The 14,704-nt window shown below is 43.9% G+C and overlaps 1 protein-coding gene across 1 annotated transcript in view; it reads left to right on the forward strand.

Annotated features, from left to right (window-relative positions):
* RASSF6 (Ras association domain family member 6) overlaps positions 1-12,894 on the forward strand; it is a 32,809-nt gene extending 19,915 nt beyond the window's left edge. The window contains exons 3-10 of the mRNA XM_077814344.1: positions 709-860; positions 3,488-3,579; positions 4,019-4,209; positions 7,477-7,578; positions 9,777-9,828; positions 10,806-10,924; positions 11,016-11,113; positions 12,819-12,894. Of these exons, the coding sequence (XP_077670470.1) occupies positions 709-860; positions 3,488-3,579; positions 4,019-4,209; positions 7,477-7,578; positions 9,777-9,828; positions 10,806-10,924; positions 11,016-11,113; positions 12,819-12,894 (882 nt within the window). The remainder of the gene's footprint in view (positions 1-708; positions 861-3,487; positions 3,580-4,018; positions 4,210-7,476; positions 7,579-9,776; positions 9,829-10,805; positions 10,925-11,015; positions 11,114-12,818) is intronic.
* Positions 12,895-14,704: the final 1,810 nt, after the last annotated feature.

Consider the following 14,704-nt stretch of genomic DNA (forward strand, 5'->3'; position numbering starts at 1 on the left):
TGGAGAGCCTCCGCTCTTCTGCCTTCACGGGAACACATGGGGCCCTCAGAGAAATAACCCTAGGAAAATAATCTGCGAAGGGGGAGCATATGGGCTTCTCAGTCTGTACTCTGTCAAAACTCCGTGAAGTCATTAAGAATTTTGTCACAGTAAGGGTGCTACGCAAGGACAATAGGATTTTGGCCTGATGCAAGGCCCACTAATATCAGTGAGTATTGGAGTGGGCCCTTTCCCCTTAATTTACAACGTAGCCCTGCAGTGTGGTCCGCAATCCACTCCATGATTGCAAAATCCAGGCCAAGACTTAAGCAGACCCTTTTTGGGGACACACCAGCCCGGACTTGGTTCCTCAGTCAGTGAGCTAGAGTGCCAGGGTTGTCTATATCCACACAGCAAAGCTCTACCTGGGCTCTCCTACCCGAGCTAGCTTGAATCCAAGCTTGGGGTGGGTAAGAATAGCAGTGAAGACAGTGCACCAGGCGTTTCAGGGTGGGATAGTGAGTCAAGTACGTACCCAGGGTCTGTGCCGGGCTTGTGCTAACCAGAGGCTACCCCTTGCTGATACCTTCAATAAAATGCACTTGTCCTGCTGGCTTCACCATCTGACAGGCAGGACTTGGCTCTTAGTTTCAACTGTTTCCTGCAACTTCACATGGAACCTGGTTCCCTGAGCCCGTCATAACACTGCACTCCTGGGTTTTTTTTCAGCCAGAAGGCAGCAAACCAGTTATCGAAGGAATCCTGGCTATTTTTTGGGGAGTACGTTGTCCCATCTGGTTAAAAATCCAAGATGAGAAGCAAATTCCACCTTTTGTGACTCTGAAGTCGCCGGAGCTTGTGGGTTTGTTCCCTAGTAAAAGGTAATATATTAACTTCTGTAAGCCTTATGCAGGCTGATGTTCCCACAGTCCAACTGTGAAGATAAAACAAAGATGACATTTGCACACCAGATTCTGTGAAGGCTCTGCCTGTCTTTTGCCTGGTGGAAACCTGTGCAAGGTTTCATTTGTTGCTTGTTTGGCCTTGTGGCAGCTTCTGCAATGCAGAAAGCAGACACTTTAATATCATGAATCCAGGCTTTAAAGTGGGATTTAAAAGTAGTTCCAAAAATCAATGACCTAAAGGACCCAATCTCCTATATGAGCTACTTGCATACCTGAGACGGGGAACTCCGTGCATGAATTCCCACTGTATTCTGCCGTTATGGTCGGGGAATGGCACATTTGCTTCCCTCCCCTCGAACCAGCAGATCCCCTGAGACAAGTGAAAGTTGTGTGCTTCCTCCTGAACCCTAAGCAGGAGCATCGCTGCTAGGGAATCCTCCTCCATCCTCAACCCCTGAAGGGCCCCTTTGGGTGAAAGCTGACTGAATCAGCATTAATTTAACCCACTAATGTCCCACAGGTTTCAGGGTGATGAAATCACAGAGATTGTCTGTCCCTGCCTCCAGGGCATAATTCTCAAATACAGCTGAGCAACCTGATTTCGATAATTTACCTGATGACACTGCCTACAATGCCATATGGCCCATCTGTGACTGCTAGCAGCAGATATCCCCAACAGCCGGAGCTGGAGCACTAAATGAAAAGGGTTCTGAGTTACTACAGAGAATTTTTTCCCAGGTGCCTGGCTGGTGGGTCTTGCCCACATGCTCAGGGTTCAACTCATCGCCATATTTGGGGTAAGGAAGGAATTTTCCCCCAGGTCACATTGGCAGAGACCCTGTTTTCTTTCGTTTTTTTGCCTTCCTCTGTAGCATGGGGCACGGGTCACTTGCAGGTTTAACCTAGTGCAAATAATGGATTCTCTGTAACTTGAAGTCTTTAAATCATGATTTGAGGACTTCAGTAACTCAGCCAGAGGTTAGGGGTCTATTACAGGTATGGATGGGTGAGGTTCTGTGGCCTGCAATGTGCAGGAAGTCAGACTAGGTGATATGATGGACCCTCAAAGTCTATGAGCCGAAATCCAAAACAGGATTTTTTTGTTTGATTTTTTTTAGATAAAACACCAAGGTCACGGAAGTCATGGATTCTGTGGCTTTCCATGACTTCTGCAGTGGCCGGTGCTGGCTCAGTGGCTGCCCTGGGACAGCTGCAGCTGTTTGGGTGTGGGAGGGGGCTCAGGGCTGGGGCATGGGGTAGGGTGCAGCGCAGCACTTACCACCCACCGGCATGTCCCTGAAGCTCCTAGGTAGAGGGGCAAAAGGGCTCTGCGCTCTGCCCATGCCTGCAGGTGCCACCCCCGAATCTTCCATGGCTGTGGTTCCATTGGCAGGAGCAGCACACACAGGCCCCTGGCTGCCCCTCCTCTAGGAGCTGCAGGGACACATGGAGCCAGGTGGGGAGCCTGCGAGCCCTGCCAACTCTCTTCTCTCCCCCCCGGCCCCCAACAGGACCAGTGCAGGTCCTGGGCCATGCACTGCTGCGTGCCACCCCCACCCCGCCCAGCACCAGCAGGGCTCCCAGGCCACCCCCCAGCAACCCGGTTCGCTCCCGCAGAACACCTGCGGCCCCGCGGCTGAAGTTTTAGTTAGGAGTATATAGTGAAAGTCATGGACAAGTAATGGGCCATGAACTTCTGTTTACTGACTGTGACCTGTCCATGACTTTTACTAAAAATACCCGTGACTAAAACGTAGCCTTAAGTATGAGCCATCCACTTGATGATATGATCAGATTATTCTTCAAATATAGTTTCTGACATGTTTGCCATTATTTGTTGCAATATATTTTCATGCAAGTTGTTTACTGCAGTACTTGACCAGTGCTGTAGTTGGTCAAAGACTATTTGTCAAATAATTTAATGAATAAAGGAATTATTTATACAGAGGAAGTTGGGGCTTGTGGTTAAGGTACTTCATGGCACTTAGGAGAGCTTGGTTCCCACTGGGCCACAGATTTCCTGTGTGACCTTGGACAAGTCTCTTATTATTGTTTTATTTATATTATCACAGTGTCTAGGAGCCCTAGTCATGGATCAGCACCCCATTGTGCTAGGAGTACAGATCTCTCTGTGGATCAGTTCCCCATCTGTAAAATGGAGGTAATGAGGCCTCATTGGCCGGTTTTGTCTATACAGAGTATAAGCTCTTCAAAGCAGGAACTGTCTCATACTATGTCTCTGCACAGTGTCTAGATCATTGGGACTTTCATCTCAGTTGGGACCTCTACATGTAACTATAAAACCAATAATAATAAAGTTAGAATAATTTGTCTCATTTTTTCCATAGTTGACCTGTTCCACTTAGGCTGATGAGCAACTTGTGGTGCCCTTGGTCCCACAATTCATGTTTAGTAAAACATGATATTGTGATGTGCTAAAGTTGCCTACTTTATACAATCAAATGAAAGACTCTAACATGATGTTTACAGTTCTGAACAGGAACGGCCATCTGTTACGTGATGCTTGGCTGGAGCCTAAACTGAATTCACCCCAATTAAAAAAGAGTATCAACCTGTAAATATATGCTTGATCCCTGTTTCAGGGGGATGATGCGCTGGGGAGAAGTTCATAATCTCCATCACATTAGCGAAGAGACACCAAGTTCTTCAGTAGAACCCCCAAACCATGAGAAAGGTCAGTGTTCTTCATATATTCATCAGAAAGTTCTCTGATGTGATACAACTGATGACAAACTGTAGCCCTGTCTGTGGGGAGGAGTAATACGAGACATCTTGGGATATTTAGACCCTGCTTGAATACACTATAATACATAGTAGTGATGGCAATACACCTGCTCATTACCTATATAGCAATCAGCCCATAATACTGAATTATGCTGTCTCTACGGAGATTATCCCCACAGACTCAATGGAATGACATACTGTTACTGGTGGCCAGTTCAAACAGCCGATAACTCTGACTGCTTTATGAACACTACAAACCATTATACCTTCGTACCAGCATCACCTATTGGCAAACAGCTATAGAAATGATGCTGCAAGCAGCACTGGGCTGTACTAAAAGGGAAGTGAAGTAGCTCTACACTGTGCTGATGATGTTTTATTTTGTCCAGGTTGCTCCTCTTATGAGAGCAGCACCCTGAAGCCTAGGAGTGTGCAGGAGCTCAACTCCCTGACCCCTCACAGAACCAGAACAATGAGTGATGCTGCACAAGTGAGGAAAAGGGAAAATCCCCCCACAATAGCAAGAAAAGACGTGGAAACACACAGGTTCTCCATTAATGGGCATTTCTACAACTACGAGGTGTGAACGCTCTCCTGTGCTAAAAGTTACTGTGAATGCGGCAGTGAACTGATGGGGTGAAATGCAACGATTTGTTTAAGGCTTGATTCTGCCTTAACCATCATCAGGTGAAGTGTGGCATGAGAACCCAGCATCCCAAGCCCCCAGAGAGCTCCCGCACAGTGCGCTTGGCCATGTCTGCTGCACCGTGCTTAAGGAGGGAGCAGTGTCCTCCCCGCTCTGTGTCTGGCAAGCTCGACTGGCTGGTAAAAAGGGGGCATGGAATCATGGCTCTGCCCACCCCCCATCCCTCCTTGCCCTGCTCCCAGCACCTAATACTGCTAGGGATGCTGTATGCCCTGGTCTGTGTCTATGTCAGAGAAGGCAGGCCACAGAAGTGTGCCTTGCCCTTGGAAGAGAGGTTTGGGATGGTCCTTCATTCCTGCGGGATTTTGTTCGGCAGCCTTGGACCAGCCCCCAGGCAAGCTCTGTCTCCTGCAGAGGCAAGCATTAGCCTTATGGCAAATGATTCCATTGTGCCTGAGAAGCGAGACTGTCGCCTTCACTCCCAGAGCTTTAACCGATCTTTTAGCTATCCTGGGCCCAAACCATTGAGAGCCTTGAAGCAAAGGGCCAAGACTTTGAACCTGACTCAGTAGCCTCTGGGAAGCCAGCGTAGAGAGCAGGGGACTATGCATCTTTACTGCGATTCTGGACAGTACCTATACAATGGTCACTCCTTGTACTGGTACCGCCCTGCCCTCTTAGAGGGGCCCTGGCTCCCTTATGCATATCCACAAGGGCTGAACAGAATCTTTCCCAGGTGTGTTTGCTCACTGGGATAGCCCCCTGAGATACATCTCCCAGTTTTACAAGGTCGACGGCAGTCATGGGACTTATTCCAACATGCAGTAATTCAGCATTGTCTCACCAATTGTAATTGTTGTATACGACCTTAAAATGTTTGGGTTTTTTTAACGTTTTACTCTTGTTTTTCACCTCATTAATTTTTTTACCCGACATTAATTTAAGGTCTATTATCATAGGCTGTGACATGACAGGTACATTTGCTTCAATTTCCTCTTTCAGAGTCCCCAATAAATCCACTTCAGGCTCACTTTATTAAATAATACCCCTGCTTAGGGCCAGTTTATTACCAAAACACAATTCATTGATTCCTCAACAAAAATCCCAAAAGCAGTCCATTTCCCATATCCCCCAAACCTGGTCCTTTCAACCCCGCTCTCCCCAGCAAGTGTCCCGCCAGTCTCTCTGCTGGAAGTCCTTCCATAGCACAGTCCAGTGTCTTCCTCTTCTGCCACCCCTAGGCTCCTCATTGGCCCTCTTCTGCCTGGATGGCTAGCCCAGCCCTTCCAGCTGGAGCCCAACCCCGCTCTTCCCAGCAGGAACCCCTACAGCCCCTCTGCTGGGATATCATCTTTACCAGGGGAGTGTCCCTCACTCTCCTGGGTCCTCTCACTGTTCCCCGGGTCCAGCTCTCCAACCTGGAGACATCAGTGGGTAATCCCCTCTGGTGCTCCCCTTGCCTTTCAGTCCTCTCCAGCCCTGGTGCTCTGGCTTGGGGAGGTCAGCTGATAAACCCCTCTTGCTGATTTCCTTCCTTCAGGCATCTTCCCCCAGAAAACACCTTCTGGCTCTGGCAACTGTCAGCTTTCCCTTTTCCTGACCTCACTCGGCAGCTCTGATTCACCCTGTCTCTCTCTCACTGGGTGTGTCCAACTCACCAGGTCTTGCTCTCATCCTGGTCTCTTTTGTCCAGCTGCCCTGATCTGTTATAGTCCCAGGTGCTGCCCTACCCTTTTAATTGGCCATATTGGGAGCCCCTGCTCTGGCCCACAGGCTCTGGACCTATTTCATTCCCCGGGGCCAGGCACACTGTGACAATCTTTACATACAACAAGGTTATAACCATAGTCTTTGGCCCTACTGAACTAAGCTACTACACTTCAACCTCTCTGGTCACTCAATTTCAGACCTAAAAGTCACAATTCTCCAACAACAAAAACTTCAAAAACAGACTCCAATGAGAAACTGCAGAATTGGAATTAATTTGCAAACTGGACACCATTAAATTAGGCTTGAATAAAAACTGGGAGTGGATGGGTCATTACACAAAGTAAAAACTATTTCCCCGTGCTAATTTTCCCCCTACTGTTACTCACACCTTCTTGTCAACTGTTTGAAATTTGAAATCCTGATTATCACTACAAAAGTTTTTTTTAAACCTGCTGATAATAGCCCACCTTAATTGATTGGTTTCATTACAGTTGGTATGGCAACACCCATTTTTTCATGTTCTGTGTATAGATATCTTCCTACTGTATTTTCCACTGCATGCATCTGATGAAGTGGGGTTTAGCCCATGAAAGCTTATGCTCAAATAAATGTGTTAGTCTCTAAGGGCAGGTCTTAACTACCCACCGGATAGTGGGTAGTGATCGATCTATCAGGGATTGATTTATCGCATCTCATCTAGACGTGATAAATTGATCACCAAATGTGCTCCCCGTCGACTCCAGAGCTCCAGCTCACAAGAGGCAGAAGCGGAGTCGACGGGGGAGCAGCAGCGATCGACTCGCCACCATCCTCATGGCCAGGTAAGTAGACCTAAGATACGCTGACTTCAGCTACTTTATTCGCGTAGCTGAAGTTGCGTATCTTAGGTACCCTCCGCTTCCCCCATGTAGAACAGGGCTAAGGTGTCACAAGTACCCCTCGTTCTTTTTGCTGATACAGACTAACACGGCTACCCCTCTGAAACCTGAGCCAAATTCAGTACTCATATGTGCTGGGAAAATGCAGACTAGCTTCATTAAAATCAGTGGAATGACCCCCAGAGTTAGTGATATAACTGAGATCAGAATTTTGGCCTATTGTTTCTAGTGCTAAGAAATAAAAACTATAACATAGGATTTTGCAGTAGAAATGCTCTCATAGGTATAACTATAGTAGCTCAGAATATCTTCATAATATTCTCATTAATTCTCATTATATTCTTTCTTCCTTCCTTTATAAGAAGCTAGAAAAAAAACAAGAACCACGCATTGCATAAGTCTGTTCACAGAAATATGTCACACTGAAAAAAATTGGGACTATTTACTGCTTTTAAAATATGCATAAGTAGATTTCAAGGAGCAGACAATTTCAAGCAAAGAAAGAATAATATACACATGTTGCATGACATGATGCATCATATTGTACCAGATCGATTTTAAACCAGTGTGTTTTCATCAAATATCACATTTTGTTGTTGCTCTTGGTTTTTAGACATCCGTTTTCACTCCAGCCTTTGGATCAGAAACTAAAATAAGAATAAACAGTAACATGAAAACAGGAGAGGTGATTGAGCAACTACTGCAGAAATTTAAGGTAATTCTCTTTGTGTACGCGCGCACACAAAAATTGAATTCTGGAAAAGATAACCAGAATATAGAAATGCCTTCTGTCGCCAACTGTATCAAAGGACAGAAATATTAAGGAGACTTGCCACAAACAGCAAGTGTAGCAAACAAAGTATGCTATTGCCACTTTTAAGGATGAAGGTAGGTTTTATTTTCCTTAGGCTTCATATGTGCGTTGAGACTAATGACAAGTGTTTGATGTGGTCTACATTTATGGGAAGGAAAGCTGCACTATATCTTCAGCTTTTCCTAGCGAATGACTTCATTATCACCACATATACAGTAAGGAAAGCTAATCTATTGCTTAATGCACATGCCCATGTCTCCCTCTAGTGATAGGCCCTCACAAACATGATTTGCTTATAATTCGTGGCAGTTCGTTAGCCCACGCCAGTCAGGCTACAAAATGTATTTTGAAAACTCTTTTTTACTTAAATCTGGATATGTTTATCAGTCAAGGACAAACTGATTTGATTTAAATGTCACAATTCACTCTCTCCAGTAGCAAAAGAGGCTCAATTCTTGGTATAACTAATAGTGCCTCCTGAATCTGCCTTGTTACCATGGCAATCTACCACTCAGGATTCACTTTATAAGGGTGTTGCTGTGGTAACCACTGTTTGGTGCAGTCATAGCAGGATTGTAGCAGTTAAACCCACGCTGCAGGGGGTTTGCAGAGGGAAGGGATGGGGCTTACACCCTGTGCCTTCCCAGCCTCAGCCCCCACGGGGCAGGCCCCGTGCATGAGGAGCCAACAGTAGCAACTCCAGCTGCCTGGTCTGCTTGCTGCTGTTTCCATATGAACAAGGTAAGCTTTTAATAGCTATTACATTGGGCGGGGTGGAAATAAATATTTTGTGATTTGTGCCTCACCTGCAAAAAAAAAAAAAAAGTCATCAGGTTCCCCTGCTTACAGCAAAAGAAGTTTTCCTTCAGCTCAAGTGGCAAGACCTGTGTTTCAGTGAGGAAGGTCCCATGTTCAAACCTCACTGATAAAACATGGCATCTGGATGTATGCAGCCAAGGAACATCACAGGAGCAGAAAGGCTATTAAAAACAGGCTGCAATGATCTTTTATTCTAGCGTGATTAGAATAATCCTTCCTTTGGAAGTGATGAATTTGCCCTACTGTCTTCAGTCAAAACTCTCATACGTTTTCATAACTAACATGTGCCACTAGCCCCATGCCCAGAGCTTCTCTTATACTTGAGTGTTACATAAAATATTGCCAAAAGAACAGTTCTAAATTACTGAAAATAATCACCTATCTGCAGTTCTTGCCATTTCAGAATCACTTTATACTGGAGATAATTAATAACAACAACAATAATAGTGCCTAGCTTTTATATAGTGCGTTAGAGTTTTCTAATCTGACCTTACTGCTGTACAGCACCCTTAAGTGAGAAGTCAGTGAAATGCAGTGGAACATGATGTGAAATAAAATGCTAAAAGGAGAATGTGGACTTTTATGAATAATACCCATAACTAATGGGACTACCGTTTCTGAAGACACCCAATAGAGACTAAATCATGAGTTAGATGTAAAAAGGACTGAGAATTTCATAGTGTTATTCAGGCAAATAGGTGGTAGTAAATCCAAATTCTCTACTGCGGTGTCTGTACAACTGGTAAATCTGATTGTCACAAAAATATCTGTATGGAGTATTACAGTGTTTCCAGGGAAACAAGGGAGTAGTGATCCATTACTTTTTTGTGAGATGATCTACTGTGGTGATCCATTACTCTTCTGGAAAGTACAATGGTAGTTATATTAATGACATGGTAGCTGGGGGCAAAGGGAAGGAAAATGGTACCTTAGTGTGAAACCTTATCCAAAGTCCAGATAGGGTGACGACATGTCCCAGTTTTATAGGGACAGTCCCAATATTTGTTTTTTTTTTTTATATGGGCTCCTATTATCCCCCACCCCACCCCTGTCCCAATTTTTCACACTTGCTCTCTGGTCACCCTAAGTCCAGAATGTTTAAGGGGGCCACCCCTACTAATTTTTCTATCTACTGTCAGTACTGACAGCCCACTGTGAGTTAAGACCACAAATTTCAGGTGCATCCCTTATATCTGTTGACAGTTTAATGATGGGGAAATGTAGCATATGTGAACCCTGCCATTCAGTGCATTGAGTCAAGTTTGGTTTTTCTTTGTCAGATTGAAAACAGTCCACAAGAATTTGCACTTTATATCATCCACGCATCAGGAGGTAAATAAAACAGTTTGTTTCTCTGTGGCTCCACGGCTGATTAGACTTCCAATGGGCTTTGGAGGCTGCTCATATCGCACACAAACGGGACAGGCGTTGGAGTCTTACCTGTGCTCTGCCAATTGGGGATTGCGTTGGTCTAAAACCATTCGTGAAGACCTGGTGCAGTCTCTCAGTGGAAAACGGAACTTAATTTATTCATCATATACTTTGTATATCTAACGTGTGTCAAGTTAACTTTGTTATTTTAGGAAAAGCAAAAATAGGCTTAAGAACCTAATTTTAGATAAAATACTGCTCTAATTTACAATCTGTGAAACCCCACTAAACACTTTGGAGTAGAGGTACCAGTTAAGTTTGTTGGGGGAGGTTCTATTTGAAACCCATCGTATATCACTCTCAAAGGGTGATAAAATACTTACATGAGGCAGCAATAGCCCAAATCCCTTTCACATGGTGGCTGTCTGTATATCAGGTCTACAATTTTTATTCCTGTCATATTTTACATTGGCTTTCAGAATAAGGAAGATAATCCTGACTCTCAGTTGTCCAGTTTATATTATTGGTTTGCAGAATTATTCACTGGGTTTTTATTAAAGAGAAACTAAGGCTAAAATTTCCAAACCAGTGGGCCTGAAATTAGGCTCCTAAATCCATATTTCATCACCTAAATAGAAACTCCTGGTTTCTATTTAGATGCCTAAATATAAGTTTAGGGCCCTAATTTAGGTGCCTGGTTTGGAAATTTTGTCCTGAGATCCGTAGGACCATATGCTCCCATTGATCTGCATGTGGCACTCCCATTTATGTCAATGACATTTGTGTGTGTTAAATAAGAGCAGTGCATGTCCAAAGTATGAAAGTAGTATGTCTAAGCAAAGAATTGGCCATACTATTTGAGTTAGATATTAGTTACTGCTGCTGTATGTTGTGCCAAAAATGAACATGCATATCAATTCATTTGTTTTCATTCCCAGAAAAGAAAAGGCTCAAGAACACAGACACTCCACTGCTGGAGAGACTTTTACAGGGTCCCTCAGAAAAGATTGCCCAATTTTTTCTCATGGACAAGAATGCAGAAGAAGTTACCAGTGATGTATGTGATCCTCCTCGTTCTGCATATTTCCCAATACTCTTCCCATTTAACACACCTCACTGATGTGCATTTCTTGTGGTCCCCACAATAGGTTGCTCAGTACCTTAAATTTCATGTTCCTCTTCTGGAATCGTTTCTGCACAAACTAGATGAAGAAGAAGAACGGGAGATTCAACAGACAATTGCAAAGTAAGTAGGAGTAAACGAGGTAGGTTTGCTTTATTTGTTTGCAGTCTGAGAAAATACACTGCTTTCAAAGTCATTGGTAGGTGCTACAAGGTAGAACCTAGATACAGCGTGGTGCTATATTGTGGCTAGCTCTGCACAGGTGTACAAAAATAGACAGAGGGCGCATGTAGCCTTTCTCATCCCTCTGGCACACCTGCCAAGTAGGAACCACAGTCTCACTGATTCCCATCCCAGTGTGCAAGACCTGTGGATGTCTTCCACTGACAGCCACACTGGGCACACTGGCCAGCAGAGCGTGCACACTGCACCCTTTAAATGATGTTGCAGCTCCCATTTAGAATGCACAGCCTCAGTGCTCCCAGAGATATTCTTGCTAAATCCATCAGAATGCCTCCAGGGACTGCCACTGGGCAGGAGCACATCTGCATCACACCCACACCCAAACTCCAGGGCTGTGGCTGTAAATGCAAGAACGAATCCTGTAGTATTTGCATAGCACTTAGCAATGATTTGCTAATGAGAAGAAGGGAGGGTCAGTGGTGAGGGTGCTAGCTTGGCATTCAGAAGACCCAGGTTCAGTTGCCTGTTCACCCACCCCCTCAGTTCTCCAGTTGTAAAAGGAGAATTGTAGTGCTCCCCTTTTGAGGATAAATGTATTAAAGCAGAGATACTTGGACTGAGGCTCGGGAGCTGCAAATGGCTCTTTAATGTGTCTCCTCTGGCTCTTTGCAGACTATGATATTAAAACACTGTGTGATTTAATTATTAACCATAAGGATGCTTTTACTATGTTATTAACCAATTGTAGTTGATAAAAAAATAATACTTGGTCAGTCATTTTGCTGTGAGAATAATACATGTATATACATAAACTAAATATTTCCCCGTTATACAGTTTAAATATGAATAGAACTATAGTAAATGAACCAACGAATTCACATGACTGTGGCTTTTTTGGGTACTGTTGATCACTAATTTGGCTCCTGAACCACTGAGATCTGAGTATCACTGTATTAATGGTTGTGATCAGAGACTATAGTAACCCTGATCTGGATAGATCTATAACTCAACACCCCTTAAAAATTCTCTTCAGCTAGCTGACATGAACTTTCCTGATGCCAGCCAGGGACAGACCACAGTCATGGGCACTTTAGAAATGCAGATCAATAGCTAAGGCTAGGTCTACACTGGCAATGGAACGACAAAATGTTTGTCTTTCAGAGGTGTTTAAACCCCCCCCTTTGCCAACGACAGGCGCCAGCGTGCACAGCGCTTTGTCGGCGGGCGCTCTCCTGCTGACAACGCAAACACTGCTCGTTGAGGGTGAAAGTTTTTTGTCGGCAGGAGAGCCAGCAAACAGCGGCTACGCTGCGCAGTTTTTAGCGACACAGCTGTAGCGACACAGTCATGTCACCAAAAGCTGTGTGGTGTAGACAGAGCCTAAACATGTAAAGGACTTGTCACTGAAGTCAACAGAGGTATGTCAGTTTAAACCAGCTGATGATCTGGCCAAAACAAACAGGACAGGGAATCTAGAAAAATTCAGGCCTTTTCTAACAACAAAGTTGCCATTTTCCATCAGAATTTTTTTCTGATGAAAAATTTCTGACCCATTCAAATATTTAACTGAACATTTGGGCTGAATTTCTGCATAGTTCAGTATGTTTTGAAATGATTGCACTCTCTCTCTCTCTCTTTACCGCAGATACGTTAGGGAGAAGGCTATCATACGTCAGCACCTTGACAGTAAAACAGTAATAAAAACGGAGACTACCGTATAATGTCACAGCCTGCGGCTGATAAAACACTTCCTGTAAGCCAAAGGAGACTTAATTTTATATCCTTTATATCCTTGGAAATATTGAGAATGTGACATCTATAGCACATGGGCCTGTCAAGTGGGGTGGGGTGAGTTGCTGGTGACTGTGCATCTGGGATTGAAAAGAAACTCCACTGCAATCTGAATGGGAATTAAGAAGAGCTGATAAAAACTGTATTGTTCTCTAGCATGGGTACTGCACATTCTGAAAACTCGTGTAACTAAAACTTCAGAAAGGAGAAAAGCCAATTAAAAGGGCACAACTTTGAAACCTGTCCACTTGCACCCCACTAGCCAGAGCATTGTGAAGATAGATAAATATCGTAATCCCCCAGATGGCGTAAGAATCATACAGAAAATAGTCATCAGCTGTCTTTGAGAGAGATTGTTTAGTCTGAGTCTGGGGGTACTCATTAATGGATCTAGGGCCAAATTTACAAAGGTATTTAGGCACGTAAGCAGGTGAGGTAGCTAAATCCCATTGAAAGTCAATGGAAGGTAGGCGCCTAAGTCCCTTACCTTTGTAAATCAGACCTTTAGTGTTTTAGCTTGAATAATATCTGAAAAAGACTCTTCCCCTCATGCTTTGTATTTAATCAATTGATTAAAAATAAGAGATAAATTTTTCACTTGAAACTCCTTTTTAAGTCACTGTGTAATGAGCTCTCTCTAAACATTGTTACAATTGATCAGTTTCTTCAAGACCCCACAGAGGTATTTTCTTTTGGCTAAGAAACAGATTACTTTCCTATTTCCTTTTTCCTTCTTCTTGTTTAGAGGCTATGGGGGGCTCTGTTCAGCAGGCAAAAATATGTGCAGGCAGTACGATCCCAGTGAGTACTGGTGGGGCAGACTAGCATAATTCAACCATGTCCCTGAGGATGCAGGGCTCAGGCATTGTGGGGCCACAGCGCAGAGTCTGTATCAGTCTCTTCCTTAATATCATTCACTTGGATCACGCATCCCAAGCATTTTGCTAAGGCCAAACTTGCCAAGTTGTAAATAAAGCCCAGATAATTCATATGAATAACTCACTGCCCCCTGTTATCATGCTGTGTTTGCCTTTTGTCTTGTGGTTTCTATGTCCCATGCTGAGCTGTCACGTACTTATACAGGATAAATTACACAGGACAAACACTGAGGGGTTGCTTTACCGTAATGCACAATATGCTGCTGGAGAACATAGTGGAATAAATTACACAAATACAAATACCAACTTTATTCTTGCCTGAGATATTGTAACTTGGATGGTGCGTCAAAAACGAAAAGCACCTGTGTTAATGGGAATTATTATTTGTTATCAGCAACTAGTTTATTTTAATGTACATCTTTTTGTAACTCTGCCTGTGCACTTTTTATTAAGGTGCTTATTTTTTGGCTAAAACCATTCAGCAGTCAAGAATACTTAGTATTAAATATCTCAAAGCTAGAACTGTCAATTCCTTAAGCCAATAAATGCAGCTGCAGTATTTGAAAAGTTTCATTGCCAAGCCTTAAAAAATGGGAAATTTGAGCCGAAAGGTTTAGGCTTGTAAAGGGTAGGCCACATTTCAATAAAGTCTGCACCAGTTTACGGTTTTGGGTCAGAACCAAGTAAATTAAATGATTGTGTGGTTTCCACCCAAAACCAAGCACAAGTTACAGTTTTAGCTGACAGGTTTCAGAGTAGCAGCCGTGTTAGTCTGTATCCGCAAAAAGAAAAGGAGGACTTGTGGCACCTTAGAGACTAATCCATTTATTTGAGCATGAGCTTTCGTGAGCTACAGCTCACT

This window comes from Eretmochelys imbricata, chromosome 4, assembly GCF_965152235.1.
Source record: "Eretmochelys imbricata isolate rEreImb1 chromosome 4, rEreImb1.hap1, whole genome shotgun sequence".
NCBI classification, from domain to species: Eukaryota; Metazoa; Chordata; order Testudines; family Cheloniidae; genus Eretmochelys; species Eretmochelys imbricata.